Below are 22,307 nucleotides of genomic sequence, written 5' to 3'. Positions count from 1 at the left end.
ACATTACCTCACTGGAGACGTGACACAAATACTGTACTGCGGGTACAGTGGTGTAAACTAAGCCGTCCATTAATGCTGGAGCTGGAGATAGGCTAACATTACCTCACAGGAGACGTGACACAAATACTGTACTGCGGGTACAGTGGTGTAAACTAAGCCGTCCATTAATGCTGGAGCTGGAGATAGGCTAACATTACCTTACTGGAGACGTGACACAAATACTGTACTACGGGTACAGTGGTGTAAACTAAGCCGTCCATTAATGCTGGAGCTGGAGATAGGCTAACATTACCTCACAGGAGACGTGACACAAATACTGTACTGCGGGTACAGTGGTGTAAACTAAACCGTCCATTAATGCTGGAGCTGGAGATAGGCTAACATTACCTCACAGGAGACGTGACACAAATACTGTACTGCGGGTACAGTGGTGTAAACTAAACCGTCCATTAATGCTGGAGCTGGAGATAGGCTAACATTACCTCACAGGAGACGTGACACAAATACTGTACTGCGGGTACAGTGGTGTAAACTAAGCCGTCCATTAATGCTGGAGCTGGAGATAGGCTTACATTACCTCACTGGAGACGTGACACAAATACTGTACTGCGGGTACAGTGGTGTAAACTAAGCCGTCCATTAATGCTGGAGCTGGAGATAGGCTAACATTACCTCACTGGAGACGTGACACAAATACTGTACTGCGGGTACAGTGGTGTAAACTAAGCCGTCCATTAATGCTGGAGCTGGAGATAGGCTAACATTACCTCACAGGAGACGTGACACAAATACTGTACTGCGGGTACAGTGGTGTAAACTAAGCCGTCCATTAATGCTGGAGCTGGAGATGGCTAACATTACCTCACTGGAGACGTGACACAATACTGTACTGCGGGTACAGTGGTGTAAACTAAACCGTCCATTAATAGTTCACTGTTCACTGTAGCAACTGACGAAACTAGCTTAAAAAAATACATTAGTTTTAACGAAACCAAACTGTTAAATTCTTTCTTAACTTTAGAATTTTTCGAAGACCGAAATTTGCTCATTTAATAGTGAACACATTGTTTGGAGACCAACAATTTAGTTTTTTGAGATAATTGAATGCACTCTATGGATTGCAACTATTTAGATTAGTTTAACTCACATTAAAACAGTACTTTTTTGCCACTAAAGGGAAAGGAAAGCAGTTTTTTTGTTGAAGTACAGAAAGTTTATCGGTAGAAAAAATGAAATAAAAACATTTGACAAATTTAATCCACATCCATTCATAAACACGCGATCGAATCAACGTTTACTTGTTCTCCATAAGAATAACATAGAAAGTTACAATGTATGTTTTTTTTAATTACTCCGTAACCTTAAATTGTACAACAATGCTTCAATATACAAAATTGTTTGTTTTATTTAGTGTCATAATCTTTATTCTATATAGTCAGCTGTTGATAAATATTAAATAGAAAACACTTGTTATTGTTACTTTTAAAAACATTACATTACAAAAACATCTATGTTGTAAAAATAAAGTTATATAAGTTACAATGTGCGTGTATTTTAATAGTACGGTCACAACACTTTTTGGCGACGAGTAAAAACCGAAATGATGACATTTTACATGTTCAAATAATCTGTAATTATTATTCAATCTGTTTCAATCATTCAACCTTCACTACTTTCATCACATTTGACTGAACCACAATGGATGCTAACCAATTCAAGGAATTCCTACAAGTTTTTCAACAGCAACAACAAGAACAGTTTCAACAATTATTCTCACATTTCACAAGGCATGAGAAGTCGGAGGTATCAGTTAGTCTTACAAATATTGCTCCATTTGAAAATTTCGAACTTAGACGTGAAAAGTTTTGTAATTATCTAGAACGTTTTGAAAATTACTATACTCTGAAAGGCCTGACTCAAAAGGAAAGTATTGCTCAACTCTTATGTGTATCTATTGGGTCAGTACATTACAATGCCCTATCAGCTTTTCTAGGCCCAGAGAAACCAATAAAAAACTTACCTTACGATGATCTTGTCAAAGTTCTAACTCAATTGCTTGTTCCTAAGAAAAATGTAGTCGTTTCTCAACATTACTTTTTGAACATTTATCAAAAGAATGGTCAATCAATATCAGATTTCGTAGCCTCACTTCAGCGAGACTTGGTCGATTGTGAGTTTACAATTAAATGTGAATGCGAGAAAACAAATTCAATCTCTGATGTATTTTTACGAGCCCAGTTCATCCGTGGCCTTCGAGATGATTGGCTTAAAGAACAGATTTTACAATCAAATCTCTCTAGTTTTGACGAAATACTCAACAAGGCTATTGCTTTAGAGGCATCAAAACTTGACAGCAAAGAACTTTCTAAACCTAATCAGACATCAAGTTTTAACAATTTTACTTCTACCGAATCTACTAATGTGATTTCCAGCAGTTACAGAACTTCTAGAAACCGTTCGAAAGATCCAGGAAACAGAAGATTAAATGCAAACAACAGATCTTCACCTGAAAACTACAAGTCTAGATCGTCTAGATCTGTCTCCCGAAAAAGGTACATCGACTTCAAGGCCTTGGGAATTGAAAACGTATGTTTGCGTTGTGGTAGAAATAGTCACAAGGCAAGTAACTGTAGAGTAGATTATAAGACGCTCTCGTGTAATAACTGCAAAAGGAAAGGTCATTTATCAAAAGTTTGCATTCAATCACTACTCAAAAATTCAAAAGTAGATTCAGTTGAACTGTATTTAAATTCAGATACTAATAGTGAACAGTTCAATCAACCTTTTCATGACCCAACATACGGCATTCATAGCATGAATTGTACTGTAGTAGACCTTTTTGAAATGACTCCTGATCTCGACAAATACCTCATTGATGTAGAATTAAACGGCAAAAGTCAACGTTTTGAAGTCGATTCCGGTGCAAAATTTTCCCTACTTTCAGAAAGTGATTTCAAGAAACTCAAGCTTGGCCTTTATGTTTGCTTTCGTTCATACACAGGTAACATCATTAAACCTGTTGGGAAGGTATCTGTTCCTGTATCTTACAATGGTAAACAGATAGATGGTGAACTACACATCGTACCTGCAGGACATGACGCTTTGTTAGGTAGACAATGGATTAGAGGGTTAGAAATCGAGCTTCGACAGGTGTATGAGGAAATGTTTCAGAGACCTTCAAACCACGTTCCGATTCACAGTGTAAATTCAATAAACGAAATTTTAAGTAATTTTGCTCCCATTTTTGAAGAAAAAGTAGGATGCGTTCCGAACTTTAAAGTCTCCCTGCAACTTCGAGAAGGCGCAAAACCGATCTTTACGAGGGAAAGAGATGTGCCATATGCACTACGAGAACAAGTTGAAAAGGAACTAGATACACTTGAAGCTGAAGGAATAATTTCCAAAGTCACAACTTCGGATTGGGGATCACCTCTTGTTGTAATACCCAAACCTAACGGCGGAATCCGCCTATGCGTTGACTACAAGTGTGGGGTTAACGACAGATTAGTACAAGCAAATCATCCAATACGTCGCATCGATGACGTGCTCAACAGCCTGAGAAACTCTATGTACTTTTGTAAGCTTGATTTATTTAAAGCTTATTTACACCTGCAAGTTGATGAAGATAGTAGTCAAATTCAAACTATTTCGACACACAGAGGTACATACAGGATCCACAGACTCAGTTTTGGAATAAAAACTGCTCCAGCCGAATTCAATCGGATCATATCTCAAATCCTCATGGGACTAAAGAAAACAGAAGCCTATTTTGACGATATCATTGTTCATGGAAACACATTCGATGAGTGCCTTCAAAACCTACAAGCATGTCTTCAACGACTGTCCGACTACAACTTGCATGTAAACAGAAATAAATGCACTTTTATGACTGAAAAAGTGGAATACCTTGGTCATGTTGTTCAACATAACAAAATCAGCAAGTCTCCATCCAAACTTCAAGCGATTCAAGATATGCCACGTCCACACAATATCGAGGAACTCAAAAGATTTTTGGGTTTGGTTACATACTACTCAAGATTTGTACCAGATTTTTCTACAATGACATTTCCACTCAGATGTCTACTGAAGAAATCAGAACCATGGATGTGGACAGCTACTTGTGAATCTGCATTTCTAAAACTCAAATCGGAACTCTGCAGTGACAGAGTGATAATTCCATTCGACCCTAACCTAAACCTCATCCTGACAACTGATGCTAGTCCTACAGGTGTCGCAGCTGTACTAAGTCATGAAATCGAAGGAGTAGAACGTCCGATAGCATACGCGTCTCGTTCTTTGAATCCGAGTGAAATGAACTATAGTCAACTTGATCGAGAGGCATTGGCGATAATCTTTGGTGTGAACCATTTCTACAACTACCTACTTGGCAAGAAGTTCATTTTAGTTACAGACAATGAACCATTGACAAGGATTTTTCACCAAAATAAAGCTCTACCACAGATGACGTCAGCTCGCCTGCTGCGATACGCTTCATTCCTCTCCGGATTTGATTACATTGTTCGATTCAAGAAGGGGAGTAGCAATCAAAATGTAGATTGTTTATCAAGATCTCCAGTCAAAACATGCAGTAGTTCAACAGATCAAGAAATCAGGGAAGAAGTGAACCAGCTTTATTCTCAATCACTTTTTCAAGTATCCAACCGTGAAATAACTTCAAAGACAATCAAAGAAGAAACCGCAAAAGACCATGAAATGAATGGAATAGTTCAAACCCTGAAAAACAATTCTACTGACTCAGAATACACCCTACTTGACGGTATATTGTTTCGAAAAGACAGAATTGTAATTCCAACATCTTTACGCTCCAAAATACTCAGTGAACTTCATGAAACTCATCTGGGAATAACCAAAATGAAGCAACTCGCTCGACGCTATGTTTACTGGTCAGGAATTGACGGTGAAATTGAAAGACTAGTTAAAGGATGTAAAAGTTGTGCCCTAGTGAAAGCAAGTCCACCTAAAGTGTCAGTACATCCGTGGAACCTACCTGAAAATAACTGGGACCGCATACATATAGATTATGCCGGCCCTTATGAAAATCACTACTTTCTTGTTTGTATTGACGCAAGATCCAAATGGGCTGAAATCGAAGTGTTGAAGGAAGCTCCCACATCTTCAAACACAATCAATCTGTTAAACAAGATATTTGCTACACATGGGTATCCGAAAGAATGCGTTTCTGATAATGCTACAATATTTACAAGTGAAGAATTCAGAGCTTACTGCAAGATCAACGGCATATTCCAAAAGTTCATCGCCCCTGGGCATCCAGCGACAAATGGCCTTGCAGAACGCAACGTACAAACCCTGAAGAACAAATTAAAGTCAGCTTCTGAAGAACCTGGAACCCTGACAGACAAAGTGAGAAGAATCTTATTCCGTTATAGAGCTACTCCATTAGCTAGCAACCAAACCCCTGCTGAACTCTACCTCAATAGAAAACTAAGGATTCGACTGGATGCCATATTTCCGTATCAACACCCTAAATCAAATATCCAGCCTGTTTTAAAACCTGTCAGATCAATTCAAGAGGGGGAGAGTGCAAGTTCAAATGTACAGTAACAACAGACAAGTTTGGCAGTTTGGAGTAATAAAGAAGAAGCTAGGAAAAAGACATTACATAGTAACACTCGATAGTGGAAGAAATATCAAGAGACACATTAACCAGCTTAGACCAACTCTAGTAATGAAAGAAAAGATGGTAACATTTGGACCTAAGCAATCATTTGATGTACCAAGACTTCCAAACCAAACTCCATCGTATCCTGATCAATTACCCGACCATATTGAACCAGAACCAGACCACCCTACAGAAGTTAACATTCCAGTTCGCTCTCCACGACCAATAAGACAACGACGACAGCCACCTTGGTTACGAGACTTTATCGTTCAAAAATAGTTTATGTTCTTCTCAATAAGTGAGGGAGAGTGTCATAATCTTTATTCTATATAGTCAGCTGTTGATAAATATTAAATAGAAAACACTTGTTATTGTTACTTTTAAAAACATTACATTACAAAAACATCTATGTTGTAAAAATCTTCTAATATATAAAATTCTCGTGTCACAGTGTTTGTCTGCAAACTCCTCCGGAACGACTTCACCGATCGTTATGAAATTTGGTGTGTAAATTCTGTAGGTATGCGAATAGAAAGTAAACTATTTCCCGTTTCGAAATTCTTAAAAGGGCTCCGCCCCAGTGGCTCTGGAGTTTCCCATGTTAACCTTATGAGAAATGGAATTAATGAATCTTAACAGCTGTTTCAATTAAACAAGTTGGTTCTGTTCTATGATGTTCAATAGCATTAAAGTTACAAGGATTACCAACAGGGTGCAGCACTATTATTTCTTTTACATTTATGACAACAGCTAATTTGCAACCAAAAGGTGAGTGAGCGTAGCGAACGAACTTCAACCTGGAGGCGAGTTAGCGTAGCGAACGAGCTAACCTGAAGGCAAGTGAGCGCAGCGATCGAGCTCCAACCTAAAGGTGAGTGAGCGTAGCGAACGAGCTCCAACCCAAAGGTGAGTGAGCTTAGCGAACGAACTTCAACCTGGAGGCGAGTTAGCGTAGCGAACGAGCTAACCTGAAGGCAAGTGAGCGCAGCGAACGAGCTCCAACCTAAAGGTGAGTGAGCGTAGCGAACGAGCTCCAACCCAAAGGTGAGTGAGCGTAGCGAACGAACTTCAACCAGGACGTGATTGAGCGATGCGAACGAGATCATCTTGAAAATTAAACTTAACGGTACTTTCTTTCCATCGGTCTGTCTTAGGGGAAACCTATAACTTTGGCGATACGAAGTTCGCCGGGTCAGCTAGTAAAGTTATATAAGTTACAATGTGCGTGTATTTTAATAGTACGGTCACAACATTTAGTAAACTCTAGTCGAATGAAAACTGTAAAAAACAAATTTCCGAACAATTTCAAAAACTTATAACACCCCGTTCTCATTATCCAAATTTGCTGAATTGCAAACTGTATGAAGTTTCTATAGGATATTAATAGAATAAAGCTCTACGGACACATATACACACACACACACACACACATATATACATAAATAATACATAAGTTACATGTACTCTATAATAATTTGAAAGAATATTGTCTTGGCCTCTAAGAACATCAAAATGAAAAAGTAAATCGGTTCTGGGTCTAGTTACAGTTTCTAAATCAATCTTTACTCTGATTATCGAAAGAATGTGCCTTGCGGAGTGGCCGTGCGGTGAGCGAGTTTGAGTATAAACATTATATTTCACAAACTTGTGAAATATGTTTATACTCAAACTCGCTCACCGCACGGCCGCTCCGCAAGGCACATTCTTTCGATTATCAGAGCATAGATCTAGGTATTACCATGTCACCTACAGTAACTAACAGTTTCTTTCCTATAGATAAATTTGATAAAACACATGAGTTCGGATGGGGCAGACTCTTGCCAGCTCTTATACATGGCCTTCGTAAACAACAGGAAAAGTGCAGGGAAATAATTTCGAGTTAACCTTTTAATCGGTGCCAAAATTGTTACCTACTAATTTCTGTTATCGTATTAGTTAAATATTATTATTAATGATATGAGCCCAATCGATAGTATTGACATTCCCCGTAGGTTTAGCCACTTCCCGACTGATCTGGTTTAAACTGAAGGTCTTCGTTATCACAGGTGTCAACAGTCTAACACGGTAGACAAGTGATAACACTCAACACACACACACAGACTGACAAGTATTGTGTCACGACGACAACGACGGTGCTAAAATGCTACCAACTTAGTTAGAATATCCTTCCTTTCTGTGGATTATGGGTATTTTAGGTCCTAGACATAGTGTAACAAGAGATTGCCGCAGGAAATCCCTCCTCTGAGAGAGGGTGGTGAAATTCAAGATAAAGTCTTCTTAAACGTGTTATCAAACAATAGTGAACTTTGCTTGACTTCGTTGCATAGTAGATAATTGATTAATCGAAAGCGTGCAACCCACAGATAAAGCTAGCTATGCACTCGTTGATAACTGAGCTAACACATTACTAACAACATGACTTGTGTATGTATGACAGCATTGGCACTAAATCTGTACTATATTGTAAAACGACACACATTAATAATTGATTAACTGGAATTATTTATAAGGTAGTTCAATATCAACAACTACGTGACAAATTAAGCGTACAAAAATATATGAGTACCTGTAAATAGTGAAACACATCGTAGCTCCACTGCGCCTACTTTGGAGGACGTCGCGTTAGTGAAAAACTTGCGGAAACCCATTCGTTCCTACCCTAAGGTCAACTTCCGGCGCGATACGCTCAAGCAACACCACTGGTGCACCGAGGCCGACCACAGACGACAGAGTCAAGTGAAGTGACATCAGCATCGCCACACCCGCCAATGCTACTCAACTACTTTACAATCAATAAATTCTACTGATCACTCATTCAGTGCATTCGAGTACTTGTTATCTTGTGACAAGATTACTACGCAAAGATCACGGGTATCGAGTGCGTCTGCTGGTCTGCACTACTAGTACCTTCCATACAATAACACATCATTGATGGATAACCTATGAGGTGTACACTGATAACACTGACAGGAAAATGTCGGTCTTAAATAATGAATCTCAATAACAGAACAGACAATAGAGGGGGGGGCTAGATATTTAGTGCCATTAGTTTGACGCCCCCTCGCGCCGCGCCGTCAAGAGTTTTAGGGCGATTCTTCATTTGGTGGCACTAACTTACTTTGTGACGATTGTTTTAAGGCATGTTTTGCCAGAAGTGGCTGGTATCGCTCGGGTCTATTTTGCCAGAAGCGTCTGTTCCGTACGATTATTTGATTAGTTAGTAATTTTCTTTGGTGGGTAAAGGGGTGATGTATGTGAAATAACTGTAAACAGCAAAAGCTGAGGAGTTGGACGATAAAGGGATTTTAGAAAGTTGTGCGAACCCAGGGAAGAAGTGCGCTCTATGTTTTTAAAGAGACCTGAATATAGATATTAATAAATTATTAATAGAAAAACACCCATCCGTTCTAGAAAAGCTAGGTGTGCTGAAATGGCTCATTCGATCAATTTATCATCTTCTTCGCTATTAAATCGCCACTTTAATTGTGACATGTCACTAAACTTACAAACCGGGTTAAAACGTGGTTAAAACACAACTTTTAAAACAAATCCATCAACAAAGCACGTGTTTCTTCTTCTATTGAACAATATCCACACTAATGTATATAGATGAATGAATGCTATAGAATCTAATAGAAATATAATACGCAAGAACACTCTTCATTTGTGTTTGTGATTCTAACTCAAATATTTCATACAGAACTATCGTTCATGTCGATTACTATTCTATTCGCTTACATTCTCTCTATTCCCACGCAGGCTACATAGTTCAATACAGTAAAATATACAAAATACTAAATCCTCACAATATCCCATAGATGTGAGTGAACTACCAGGAACCCTAACATTATAAAGCCTGTGCTGGGCACACCCTTTAACATCGGCTGGCACATTTCAAAACACAACTACAGTAAGTATACTGTATCTACACAACATTGTGTTTTATGCCCACATACACCTAATAAGTATTTATATTCTCGCCTTGTTTTTACAATTTGTTATCATGCAAACTCAGTCGCAACTTAAACTTTATTGTCGCCTCATTATGTATGGTTTGTAGTGACAAAGCGTAAAGCTAAGACAATAAAGACAGTATATTTACAGCTTGCTTTATCGTCGCCATTGAAGTTTTGAGCCATTGAAAATTTACATGTTACACGTTAATTCACTGATACAATATGATATAGAAGGGGAGTTTTGGGAAAGACGTGTCAGAAAATTATGTAGACTTGTAATAAGATTTTCTCGTAACACAATTTTCAAGCCGTAAGTGACGTAACTATAGAGCTAAATTGTTATTGACATGTGACACTAATTTTACCTGCCTTTCCTGCATTTATCGGGGTTCTCCATCATTATTCGCGATATAATTTGAAGAATTTGTTTCAGATCAGACATCAGTAAGACTTTGTACGCTTTTCCTCCTCGTTAGTTTGGATTAAGGTTTACTAGTTTAAAACCAATTATTTATATCTACAGGGTGTTTCCAAATTGTCTGGACATATTTTGTGAACTTGTTCCTTAGGCTAAGACAAACATAAAATGCCATGTATAAGTATGGGTCTAAAATGCATAGATTTCTGTTTGTCGGCATGTTTGTGATTTTTAAGAATTATTTTATATCTTGGTCATTTTCAAGATAGAAATTTTAAAATTGGTATAAATGTGTATTTTAGTAGGTAAAATGAGATTACAAAGTTTCGGTCCAATATCTCAAGCCGTTTCAATATGGCGGCCATTTAAAATCTTTAGTGCCAAATTTCATGAAAATCGTAAACATGAAGAAAATAGTTTGTCGGATCAAAAAGATAGAGAATTTAAATACAAATCAAATGAGACCTTGTTTGTTAAAATCGGATGACAAACAACCGAGTTAACAGTTTTCTTCTACATTCGGTTACGCAATTTACTAGGTATGCGGCCTCATGTCTACCAATTAAGCGGAGTGAGCAAGCATTGATATAAACAAATGTCTTTATTTACGAATACAATTTTTTATACAAAATATTATAGATTACAACATGAAAATATCCCAGGAATAGATGTGGGTTTACATTTTAGAAAATTGACCATTTTCAAAATATAATGTTAAGTTTAGGGTTTTACATGTTTAAAGGACCTGTTTAAACACTATCGTTTAAGTTATAATATGTTCATATACGTTTTTTGTGTTGATGGTTTTGTTTTTACACAGACACAGTTTTCACTGAAAAATCGCACCCTTGACAAAGCCACATAAACTGAGTGTGTAAAATACCCCCGCCGCAGCAAACCTACAGATTAAGCGAATTTCCATTTGCCTGATTGGATTTACACTAAAATAACTCATTAAAAATATCACATTTTAATTCTCTATTTAAATATAATTAGTTTATCGAGTACTTAGATTTGCTGCGACAGGGATGGTAAAAAAGTGTTTTTAACTAAATGTAAACAGTTTAGTATGAAATAAATGCATTCGCTAACATGAGTAAATGTTGTTGTTCAATAAACCTCATGATTTTAACCCATCGTTATAAGCAATTGTCTTGCCATCTCTTTTTTCTTTACTTGCCATTTGCTTATCTTATTTATGCTTTTGACTCTCTCAATAGAAAATGGCTTAATAAGCAAGCCCTCGATTGTTCTAACTCTTGACAATGCTACGTAAGTAAAAATAAAATTCTGACTTTTCTTTCACAGCCTGATCTACAGTTCATTTTTGACTGCAATGTACCGAAATCGATAGACAAGATTTATTGGATATTGCCTTTGAGAACATTTTACACCATATTGGAGGATAGGCAACGAAGAACCCGTTGTACAATGTGGGTCCAATTTATTTTCAAAAAATAAATGTGTGGGCCAAATTGTACTAAAATGCGAATTTGGAAATCTTTTAGGTAATTTTCTGTTTCGGTAAATTTGTATAATATACATATATTATTATGAAGCTACCGTACCTATACTACCATGCCTGTAGCAGTCCAAAGATTACTTTGAAGTATCACACGACAACCTTTTGAAATTAAGATGTGTTTGTTAAGGCCTTGGCATGTAAATTACAGCATGAATAAATCAAATACATTTATAATAGACTACAACAAAATTATTAAAACCAATATAAAATACGTTTCTGTATTAGGATACGCCATTGAATTTGAGTTGTTGAGCCTGCACTGTGTTAGTGTAAAACATATTAGATTGGATTGTAGTAAATTACTAACCTGACATAAAAATGTCAACATGCGGTTCTGTTGGCTGTAACAATTTTTCTAATACCGTAAATATCATATCAGAGACGTAAGCTTAGTTATGACTGGACTTAAAATCTAACCTCATAACCATCATAGCAACCTATAAGGCCATTGTTAAAAATTTTAGATTAGTTTTCATTTGTGCAGACATTATCAAATTGAAATTTGTTTGTGTAATAACATGTTCACTGTTTGTCAAAATAACCCCGGAAAGTTTGGCTATCTTAGTATAATATGTTCAGCCGTTATTGAGTTATCTGATTACATTGTTGACATAAGTTCCGATCTCAAAGATATTCGCTCAATTAGGACTTCAATATTATTTATTATTTGTTATTTTACGGAGGTAATGGTAGTCCTATCAAATTACTCAACTGAATGTAGAAAAAAAAACTGATAACTTGATTGTTTGTCATCCGATTTTAACAAACAAGGTCTCATTTGATTTGGATTTAAATTCTCTATCTTTTTGATTCGACAAACTATTTTCTTAATATTTACGATTTTCATGAAATTTTGCATTACAAATTTTAAATGGCCGCCATATTGATACGGCTTGAGATGCTGGAACGAAACTTTGTAAGCTCTTTTTACCTACTAAAATACACATTTATACCAATTTTGAAATTTCTATCTTGAAAATGCCCAAGATATGAAATAATTCTTAAAAATCACAAACAGACCGACACACAGAAATCTATGCATTTTAGACCCATACTTATATGTGGCATTTTATGTTTGCCTTAGCCCAAGGAACAAGTCCACAAAATATGTCCAGACAATTTGGAAACACCCTGTAGCCTATACCGGTATTATAATTTCTAAAGTACTTTTTTGTCGGTACACCATCACTTCCTTAATTCTTCACCAATTTTCATAGATGAAGTGTCATTTTAAAGCTTTTTTTGCCCACTACGTTATGAAAGTATACAAATCGCTCATTTTCAGTAGTTTTCTTAAAAACGATCTTTTATGTCATTCTGCAAGTAATTTAAACTTGAAATGTTTATTTACGTTATTCGATCAGCTGAAACGTGTGAATTAAATTAACCAAAACAAACGAATATTTATTTCTCAAATCCGAGTGTTTTGTTTTTACTTCATCTATGACGACAAAAAAACTTAGTCTAAGCTTTCTACGACTAATAACCCCAGGGATGAAATCAGATTCACTTTTAAGAAATCAAACAAGAACAACTCAAAATTTTGTACCGCATGCATTCTTTAGCTTTTATATTTCTTTCTTTACGACATAGCCTTCATATTGACATAACTACCAACCGTTCCATGATCCATGAATATTTAACAATTCCATCTTCAAATATCACCTCTTATCTCTTATCTTTTCTTTACTTCAGGTTTCAACTAATAGTTATTTTGTGTTGAGATTCTTACCGACAGGAAATGGTTTATATATGTTTTCATTCGGTTCTTTGCCAAGGGACGTAGAACGCTCTTTTATCCATTAGAGTTTTTTTTTACTCATTAAGCCCTTTAGGTTCGTTAGCTCATAACCCCACGCTAAAAAGAACTCTATTATAATGTTGATGAGAAACCTAATCATGGACCAAGATTGGTTGTATCTCACTTGGGCACCTACCCTATCAAAGCGAAATTGGCTGACTCTGTTCAAACTGTCATGCTATGCACTAGTCCGTAATCCTTTCAAACTGACTAAGAAGGAATTCCCCTTAAAAGTAACATTTGCCATCACTTAAATAAAGCATATCGGCATATGGACAGACGTTAACGAAGGAAGGGTTGCACGTGCCAGACCCTGTTTTTTACACACTCAGTTTGGGTGGCTTTGTCAAGGGTGCGATTTTTCAGTGAAAAGTATGTCTGTGTAAAAACAAAACCATCAAAACAAAAATCATATATGAACATATTATTACTTCAAAAATAGTGTTCAAACAGGTCCTTTAAACATGTAAAACCCTAAATAGCTTTAACGTTATATTTTGAAAAGGTAATCTAAAATGTAAATAATGTAAATGTAAAATGTAAATGTAATGAAAATTATCTAAAATGTAAACCCACATCTATTCCTGAAGTAAGGATCGATGCACTTAATACTCAGAATTAACTGTAGTGTGTTATGTACCTCAATAAGTGGGATTTGTGAAGGATTCTGTGTGAATGCTTCGCACGGTTTGGCTACTTTTTTCTATTTTTTAATTTTTCTCTAAGCCTTCAAAGTGAAATTTCCTGTGCTATTGACCGCCCTGCGATGGTAAAGAATGAGGATGTACAATTGCATCAACGTCCGTAATGTACTTTTATCTCCAGTGGTCAGGTACACGAGGGTAATAAGGGTCTGCACGCAGTGTGAGAAAGTCAGATATTTTAACTGAGTCGAATGTACGTCCTCTAGTTTGCGGTTGACTTTGGATAGGTTGTAGATTTTCCAAGGGTTTAATTCTTGCATATACTATTATCGTACTGAATATATTAAAGTCAACTGTAATAGATTAGTTTGATGTAATATTTGAAACGAGGGAAAATTAAAATAATTGTAGGTTTCGGCAATGTAATAACGTCTTGGAGTATAGTAAAAAATAACCCTTATGAATTTATAAAAAATAACCGGCTCATACAGGACATGAATCGATGCTCAAAATTACGCTATTCTGGTTTCACACGAGTATGTAGTATTGTGTATTTTTTATTGTTTCAATAGTTCTAGTTACGATAATGTTGTTTGTTGAGTCGAGCCTGTGAGCGAAGGACGTCCAGGGTAACATTGACCTTACTCTTACTGTGGTTCTCCGTTCACATCCGTGGTGTCAGGATCAAGTCTGGGAGTATGTAGTATTGTGTATTTTTATTGTTTCAATAGTTCTAGTTACGATAATGTTGTTTGTTGAGTCGAGCCTGTGAGCGAAGGACGTCCAGGGTAACATTGACCTTACTCTTACTGTGGTTCTCCGTTCACATCCGTGGTGTCAGGATCAAGTCTGGGAGTATGTAGTATTGTGTATTTTTATTGTTTCAATAGTTCTAGTTACGATAATGTTGTTTGTTGAGTCGAGCCTGTGAGCGAAGGACGTCCAGGGTAACATTGACCTTACTCTTACTGTGGTTCTCCGTTCACATCCGTGGTGTCAGGATCAAGTCTGGGAGTATGTAGTATTGTGTATTTTTATTGTTTCAATAGTTCTAGTTACGATAATGTTGTTTGTTGAGTCGAGCCTGTGAGCGAAGGACGTCCAGGGTAACATTGACCTTACTCTTACTGTGGTTCTCCGTTCACATCCGTGGTGTCAGGATCAAGTCTGGGAGTATGTAGTATTGTGTATTTTTTATTGTTTCAATAGTTCTAGTTACGATAATGTTGTTTGTTGAGTCGAGCCTGTGAGCGAAGGACGTCCAGGGTAACATTGACCTTACTCTTACTGTGGTTCTCCGTTCACATCCGTGGTGTCAGGATCAAGTCTGGGAGTATGTAGTATTGTGTATTTTTTATTGTTTCAATAGTTCTAGTTACGATAATGTTGTTTGTTGAGTCGAGCCTGTGAGCGAAGGACGTCCAGGGTAACATTGACCTTACTCTTACTGTGGTTCTCCGTTCACATCCGTGGTGTCAGGATCAAGTCTGGCCGACCAGGGCAGTGTCGAGTGTCGTTTGGTATTGTTTTAGGTAATGTTGTTTGTTGAGTCGAGCCTGTGAGCGAAGGACGTCCAGTGTAGCATTGACCTTACTCTTACTGTGGTTCTCCGTTCACATCCGTGGTGTCAGGATCAAGTCTGGCCGACCAGGGCAGTGTCGAGTGTCGTTTGGTATTGTTTTCTTCTTGTTAATGGGTTCGCAGGTGATGTAGGCTATTCCTAAACGGGAATCCCAGCGATAGGGGAAAACAAACAGTTGTGGTAAAATATAATGGATTAATATTCAAACAAATACTGTATAACCTTCTTAAACTAGATTATTAAAACTAAAGGTTTTACATGATATAGTGTAGTAGGAATATTAAATTAAAATTGAACTAGCCGACCCGTGCGAAGCATTCACACAGAATCCTTCACAGATCCCACTTATTGAGGCACACAACATACAGTTAATTTTGCGTAGTAAGTGCATCGTTGATTTAACTATGGGTCCTTACTTTAGGAATATATGGGTTTAAATTTTAGATAATTGACCTTTTCAAAATATAATGCTATGTTATTTACGTGTTTACATGTTTACGTCCTGTAACACCTATTTGAACACTATTTTTGAAGTAGGCCCTAATAATATAGCCATATACGTTTTTTGTTTCGATGGTTTTGTTTTTACACAGACATAGTTTTCACTGAAAAACGCACCCTTGACAAAGCCACACAAACTGAATGTGTAAAAAAACAGGGTCTGGCACGTGCAACCCTTCCTTCGTTAACGTCTGTCCACCAGTCATGGCATAGATAACTATTGAATGAAATTCCTCCTTAGTCAGATTGAAAGGATTACGGACTATTGCGTAGTATGACAGTTTGGCCGCGGAGTCAGCCAACTTCGCTTTAATAGTTATAGGTGTCCTGGTGTCCAAGAGAGTTACATACAATCTTGGACCATGCTTAGGGGGTATTTTTAGCATGGGTGTATGAGCTAACGAACCATAAAGGGCTTAGTGAGTTTAAAAAAAACTCTAAGGATACAACAGAGTGTTCTACGTCCCTTGGTAAAGAACCAAATCAAAACTGATAAAACTTATAACAGTTTCCTGTCAGGAACAAATTCGACACAACATAACCTTTCATTGAAACCTGCAACAAAGAAACGATAAGAGGCGATGTTTGAAGATGGAATTGTTAAATATACATGGAATGGTTGGTAGCTATGTCAATATGAAGGCTATGTCGTAAATAAAGAATATAAAAGCTAAAGAATCCATGCGGTACAAAATTTTTAGTTGTTATTGTTTGATTTCTTAAAAGTGAATTTAATCTGATTTAATCTGTGGGGTAAAGAATCGTAGAAAGCACATATACTAAGTTTTTTTGTCATCATCGATGTAGTAAAAACAAAACACTCAGGTTTGAGAAATAAATAAATACTAGTGTATATGTTGCTCGAAATCGAGCATTTGCAAAGAAGTACAGGAGTTATTTATAAACAAATAACTTGTTTAAAAACTAATAACAGTCATAATTTCTGAAGATTTTAAAAGAGTCAACTAAAATATTATTAACAAAAGGAAATGCTCACAATTTACATGACAGTCCTATTCCAGTTTAAAGGGTTAATTTTTAACAATCAATCTGCACATGTACGGGAAAAGGTAAGCTTACAATTTAAGTCAACGTAAAAAGGCTGTCAGCTTTTATAATGTACCGTACCTAAGTTATTTAGCCAATTTGTAGGCAATAAGGTGTAGGCTACTTTAAACTCTACAGGACAGAGTTAGGCAAAAACTGGCAGAACTCTGAAATGGTGTTATTTATCATAGGCTTACTCATATGCCAAATCCTTAGAAATAACTAATAACTGATATCATTTAACACAAACCAACATCCAAAACTAAAAACATTTTTAATACAACATAGATAATTTACACATTGACTGTTTTACATATGTTCTTCTTCTCACTATTAATTTTTGCTTCGCAGCGGGAAAAATCTGTTTCATAATCATTGAAATAGATTTATAATAAATAATTTATCATAAAGCTTAGGAAGAAATAAACCTACCACATAGTTGTTTTACACGGTGGAAGCAAAATACATTTTTTTGGATCAGCTGTCGGAATTTGTGAAGTAGGCATTTGACAGTTCTGCTTGTTAACAATAAAATGTCAAAGCAAATGTAAACATTGTGGATTTTCTCATGTTTCCATGGAGACCAATTATTTAATATTAAATTTCTGACAGCAGCTGGAGTTTCAAAACAATGTTTGTTCCCTATGTTAATCTTATGGAGAAATACGAAACTTTAAAGGTCCCTAGGGCCTCACTCTCTAATTATTTACCTAAAAAGAAAGTTTCCTGCACAACTTCACGTTACGCTCTTTCCAATGACACCAAAAACATGTCAATCGGTTCAGTAGTTTCGGAGGAGTAATTGTCACAAAAATCGTGCTTGCGTATTAAATAAGTACTAGTGAACCTGTGCGGCTCAATGCGCCGCAAAATAACATATGCATTTAGAAAACAAATTCATCGTATCATATATTGACTCGACGTCGAAAATTAAATACAATAATAATGAAGCCTTGGAAGGGAAGATGTCCAGCCATTTTCTAGCTGTATGTGTATTATATTTAGTAAATTAATAAGTGTTCAAGTTCAAGTATGTTATAGGCAGCGAGCAAGGTTATAGGGTAGTTATGTTTTAAAGATTTTATAACACATTTAAAAAAAAAACATTTTATCATATCAAACCAATAGGCCTATGTAGCATATTTTGAGGGTCATAAAAATGCTGCTTGAAGAAAACAAACACTAAAAAAAATATTTTTATCACAAAAGCACTTCCATGAATACTACGATTTTAGCCTTAAAGTTACCTTCAGGAAGATTACCTTGGTCAGAGTTTTCCTTAACGAATATGCTTATCCTATTAATAGGTGTAGCCTACTTAAAACAACATATAATATAGTTGCTCATGACTAAAATTGGTCTGGGTGAGAACAGCACTGAAAATGCCAAAGGTAACAGAAATTAGCATCTTTCCATTTTAAAAGGTAAGTTTGTTTCAGACGGGTAAATTTTTATCCTCGAAATCAAAATATGTCCCCACTCACTTGTTCCAGTTAAGACTTTACATTCTATTAAGTTGTTAACCATTCTGATCACAAAGCCTTGTGCCATTAATAAGGCCCTTTTTGATGTATTAATATTCCTCATCAATAAAACCACTGCCCCCTTTTATTAGTCTAATCTGTGTCTTGGCAATCCACTGGGTGTCTGCGCCTTCGTCTGTTTCAAGGACCCACTCTTCTTCCCCTTGGTAAACTGACAATTAATTTCCTGACTTGTCAAGTTCATGTAGTAATTCATTAATACTGTTAGTTTATAAAGAAAATTTGAAAAAAGTTACTTGGCTTGGTGCTTTCATAACTGCAAACTCAAAATACACCCACAGTAGTGGATACATAGGGCTGCTGAGGAGTGACGTCACAAGAGCCATGTGGTGCTTAATTGACGGTTAAGCATCTGGTGGTAATGGTGCGTGACCTAGCACGTGGTGTGGTGGGTTACGGTATGGTGACGTCATGATGACGACATGCTGAGGTGTGAAAGTTAGGTGGATCGATATTTTCAAGGTTATTGTTGTGGTTTAAAAAAAAAACAGCATATCGGTAAAGGGATAAGTACCGATATGCTGATTTTTAAATTCTTTATTGAAAAATCAAAATTGACATACGAGGAATATAATTGTTTTCAAACTTAAACCTAATACAGATCTAAGCTAAACTAAACATTTGGATCATAGAGTTAGGTCTACTACAGTAACAACAGTTGTCAAATTGTCATCCACACATGTCGCAAGCGAAACAGTGTTTGCATTGGTAAGAAGAGTAAATTACGATTTTTTTGTTCATGCATATTATACACTCAAAGTTTGCTTCTTTTATTGGAAACATAGTAGGAATTTTGTTAAATTTGAGAAATTAGCTATATATACGACATAAAACTGTTGGAGATAACTATTTGTACATGTTACCTTTGCAATGTTTGCGATATAATTTGTTGTTAATGAGATGTTGTCTTTAGCTAGTTCCACTACAGACTAATGAGAGACCCATCATACACATTCTTTTATGCTGTTTATGATTGCTATCTGGTATACAGCAAACATTCGCAATTGAAATATTTCCACTTTTGTCTTTGCATTTTATAAGATCGTCAAGTGAAAAGTTTGTTATTATGTACATATTACGAAAAGTGTTTGGATTTTGGTTTGCAATGTTTCTGTGAGAAAACTTATTAAAAACCACTATTTTATTATGTCACCATTATAAACATAAATTCAGAACTAAACTAAAATATCACTTTAATCCTGCAAGGTGTATCAGCTATTTAACTGGTATGGAAAAGTAATGTACACAGTGTTTCTACTTCTTCGTGAACAGTTGGCGGTACATGCGGGCAGATCATTGTTCCACTAATTACAACCATGTGCCACATTTGCAACATAGGCCTAGTACCTTATATTTCTAAGACTTGTTTATTCATTCAAATCGTTATGTTTTTGAATGATTTTTTTAAAATAACAAACATTTGGTATATTGTACATTGCTTAATGTTAGACGTACAAACGATCAAGCTATATAAAAACAAATTTCCCACTCTTTACCCTATAATTTACTATTTATTTAAAGCAAATGTTAACTCTCATTACTCTTGGTTGTATTGTAATCCAACGTATTTCTGTTTATCGTTTGTCCTTTTGTGAAACTGTTTGAATGTTTTTTTATTGCTAGTTGTAGTACAGAAAACTATTCAATTTAACTAATTTCACTGTTAAATATGTTCAAATGTTAGGTAAGGCTTCTTTCACCGTCAACCAGTCTTTCTAATATATCCATCACTTCCTTGCTAAATATGGATCCTTTTTACACTGGATGATATTATATAAGCATCGGTGCATGACCTAGCACGTGACCTAGGACATGGTGTAGTGGGTTACGTCATGGTGACGTGTCAGAGCTAGGGTGGATCGATATTTTCAAGGTCGTTGTTTGGGTTTAAAAAAAATCAGCATATCGGTAGTGGGATGAATACCGATATGCTGATTTTTTTTTTTAAATTCTTTATTGTAATTTGTAAACCCTTCACACCAATCGATACAATGGAAGTATCTCGTAATTTATTTATTGGTTCTTTCGTTTTGCTGTTGAGATTATTAAATGCGAATGGAGGTTCAAATAGAAATGGAAAGACAATTCCTGTATTTAAATCTAGGAATACTAGTTCCTTTATGATATATTCATTTTTGTTTCCTCGAAAAGCTTGAAATTCTACTACACAAGGTTTTTCTTGAATCTCTTCAACTCTGTCAGCGAAGGAAATCTTCCTCTCCATATCGTTTTAAGATAACAACTGGTTTCCACACCACGGTAGATCCCTTTTTTATAGATCAGGCCGTACAGTTGTCAGCGCGTTGGTGTATATTTAACGTGGGCACCTTCCCCCAGTAGGCCTACCCCACGTGATGTTCACATATTTGCTGTCCTGTTTACATCAGCCATCAGCTACAACTTATCTGTTGTTTCTTTTTTATTCCTTCTATTTTTCTCCGTCTTGTAAATTCATTACACCTTGAACATCACTCGTCTGTTCTGCTTCTGTTGAAATTGTTTCGTGGTTTTCCTTTGTCACTTGTTCCTCCGTTACACTGACAGAACTAGAACCATCTATCTTTTCTTCGTCAATGTTTTCCTTCTGTTCCAATGCGTTAACTTGTCTCCACATTTCCACCTCCTCAGGTATCCGGTTGAAAATCGATGTATCTACAGGTCCATGCAATATCTGAACGTCTGGTTGTTTTTCCATCGTTTCTACTAAGTAATCTTTTACGACAGGGGAAGAAAAAACTAGCTGCCTCATGTATCTAGTTATCGATGATGTAGCACAACTCAATAAATAAAATTCAGAATTGGTAAGTAAAATTTTTTCATCATGTTTGGTTAGCTCTCTAAATCTAACTTGCTGCTCGCCTCGTTGTTTAACAACATCTATCTCTATGTCGCAGTCTGAGAGCCTGATTGCAGTTTTTCTTCCAAACAGATTATTCTCCAAATAACATTCTATCAAATGCAAATGTCTAATAAACGATTCCCAAGCATTTTCTGAAAACAACAAAGTTTTATTTCCATGATTTAATAGGACAGTAGGAGAATAATCCAACGGTTTGTACATACCGATGGATATAATTTTTGTCATACATCTTGAAACTGGATATGATATACGAAGAAATACTTCTATCAACTTGTGTAGTGGCATTTCCTCTTCTTGTTTCCTCTTCCTTTTTCCGATTACCTTAGTTACGATGTTGGTGTTTTCATCATTTTCTGTACGTGATTCTTCTTCGTTAAAAGATAAAAATTCAGATACTGCTTCTTTACATTGGTTTTTGTTTTCTTTATCTTTTAATAACATTGCTGTTGTTGTTTCCGTTGCACACTGCGATGATCCCATCTGGGAAAGCGATGTTTCCTAGACTGAGAGTATGGATAAACTGAAGTTGTCCGTTTACTCTGAGTTCTATTTATACCCTCCCACAACGAGTGTTTACATCTACAACACTACTTTTACAATTCCTGTCAGAGGGGTGTATGTTACAATCTTATCATGCAGAATCAAACAATAAGCGGATGTTCCTTCGGGTATATTTTCATCAAATTCCAATTCCAACTTTATATCCACGCTTGAAGATTTTACAGATTCATTTTGTTTAGAACAATCTATAACCACAATTGGAGCTTTCGAGGCGAATTGTTCCGGTG

The 22,307-nt window shown here is 36.2% G+C and overlaps 2 protein-coding genes across 4 annotated transcripts in view; one reads left to right on the top strand and one right to left on the bottom strand.

The window, feature by feature from the left end:
* Positions 1–22,307, bottom strand: part of LOC128992205 (uncharacterized) — a 110,688-nt gene that overhangs the window by 28,202 nt on the left and 60,179 nt on the right. Inside the window, exon 1 of one of the 2 annotated variants that reach the window (XM_054415709.1) lies at positions 8,208–8,401. The exons of the other annotated variant lie outside the window; for it this stretch is intronic. Coding sequence (XP_054271684.1) covers positions 8,208–8,227 — 20 coding nt within the window. The 5' untranslated portion in view covers positions 8,228–8,401. Of the gene's footprint in view, positions 1–8,207; positions 8,402–22,307 lie in introns of those variants that run through there. 2 annotated transcript variants of the gene reach the window in all.
* LOC128992032 (dynein regulatory complex subunit 2) overlaps positions 15,253–22,307 on the top strand; it is a 127,977-nt gene continuing 120,922 nt past the window's right edge. For both annotated transcript variants that reach the window (XM_054415588.1, XM_054415426.1), the window contains exon 1: positions 15,253–15,318. The gene's annotated coding sequence lies outside the window, so the exon portion shown is untranslated. The remainder of the gene's footprint in view (positions 15,319–22,307) is intronic.

The sequence above is a fragment of the Macrosteles quadrilineatus genome, unplaced genomic scaffold (genome assembly GCF_028750875.1).
Source record: "Macrosteles quadrilineatus isolate MER2022 unplaced genomic scaffold, UCM_ALF_1.0 Scaffold_1__1_contigs__length_201487025, whole genome shotgun sequence".
NCBI lineage: Eukaryota > Metazoa > Arthropoda > Insecta > Hemiptera > Cicadellidae > Macrosteles > Macrosteles quadrilineatus.
Note: the sequence above shows the minus strand (reverse complement) of the source record. Positions and strands in the feature narration are given on the sequence as shown.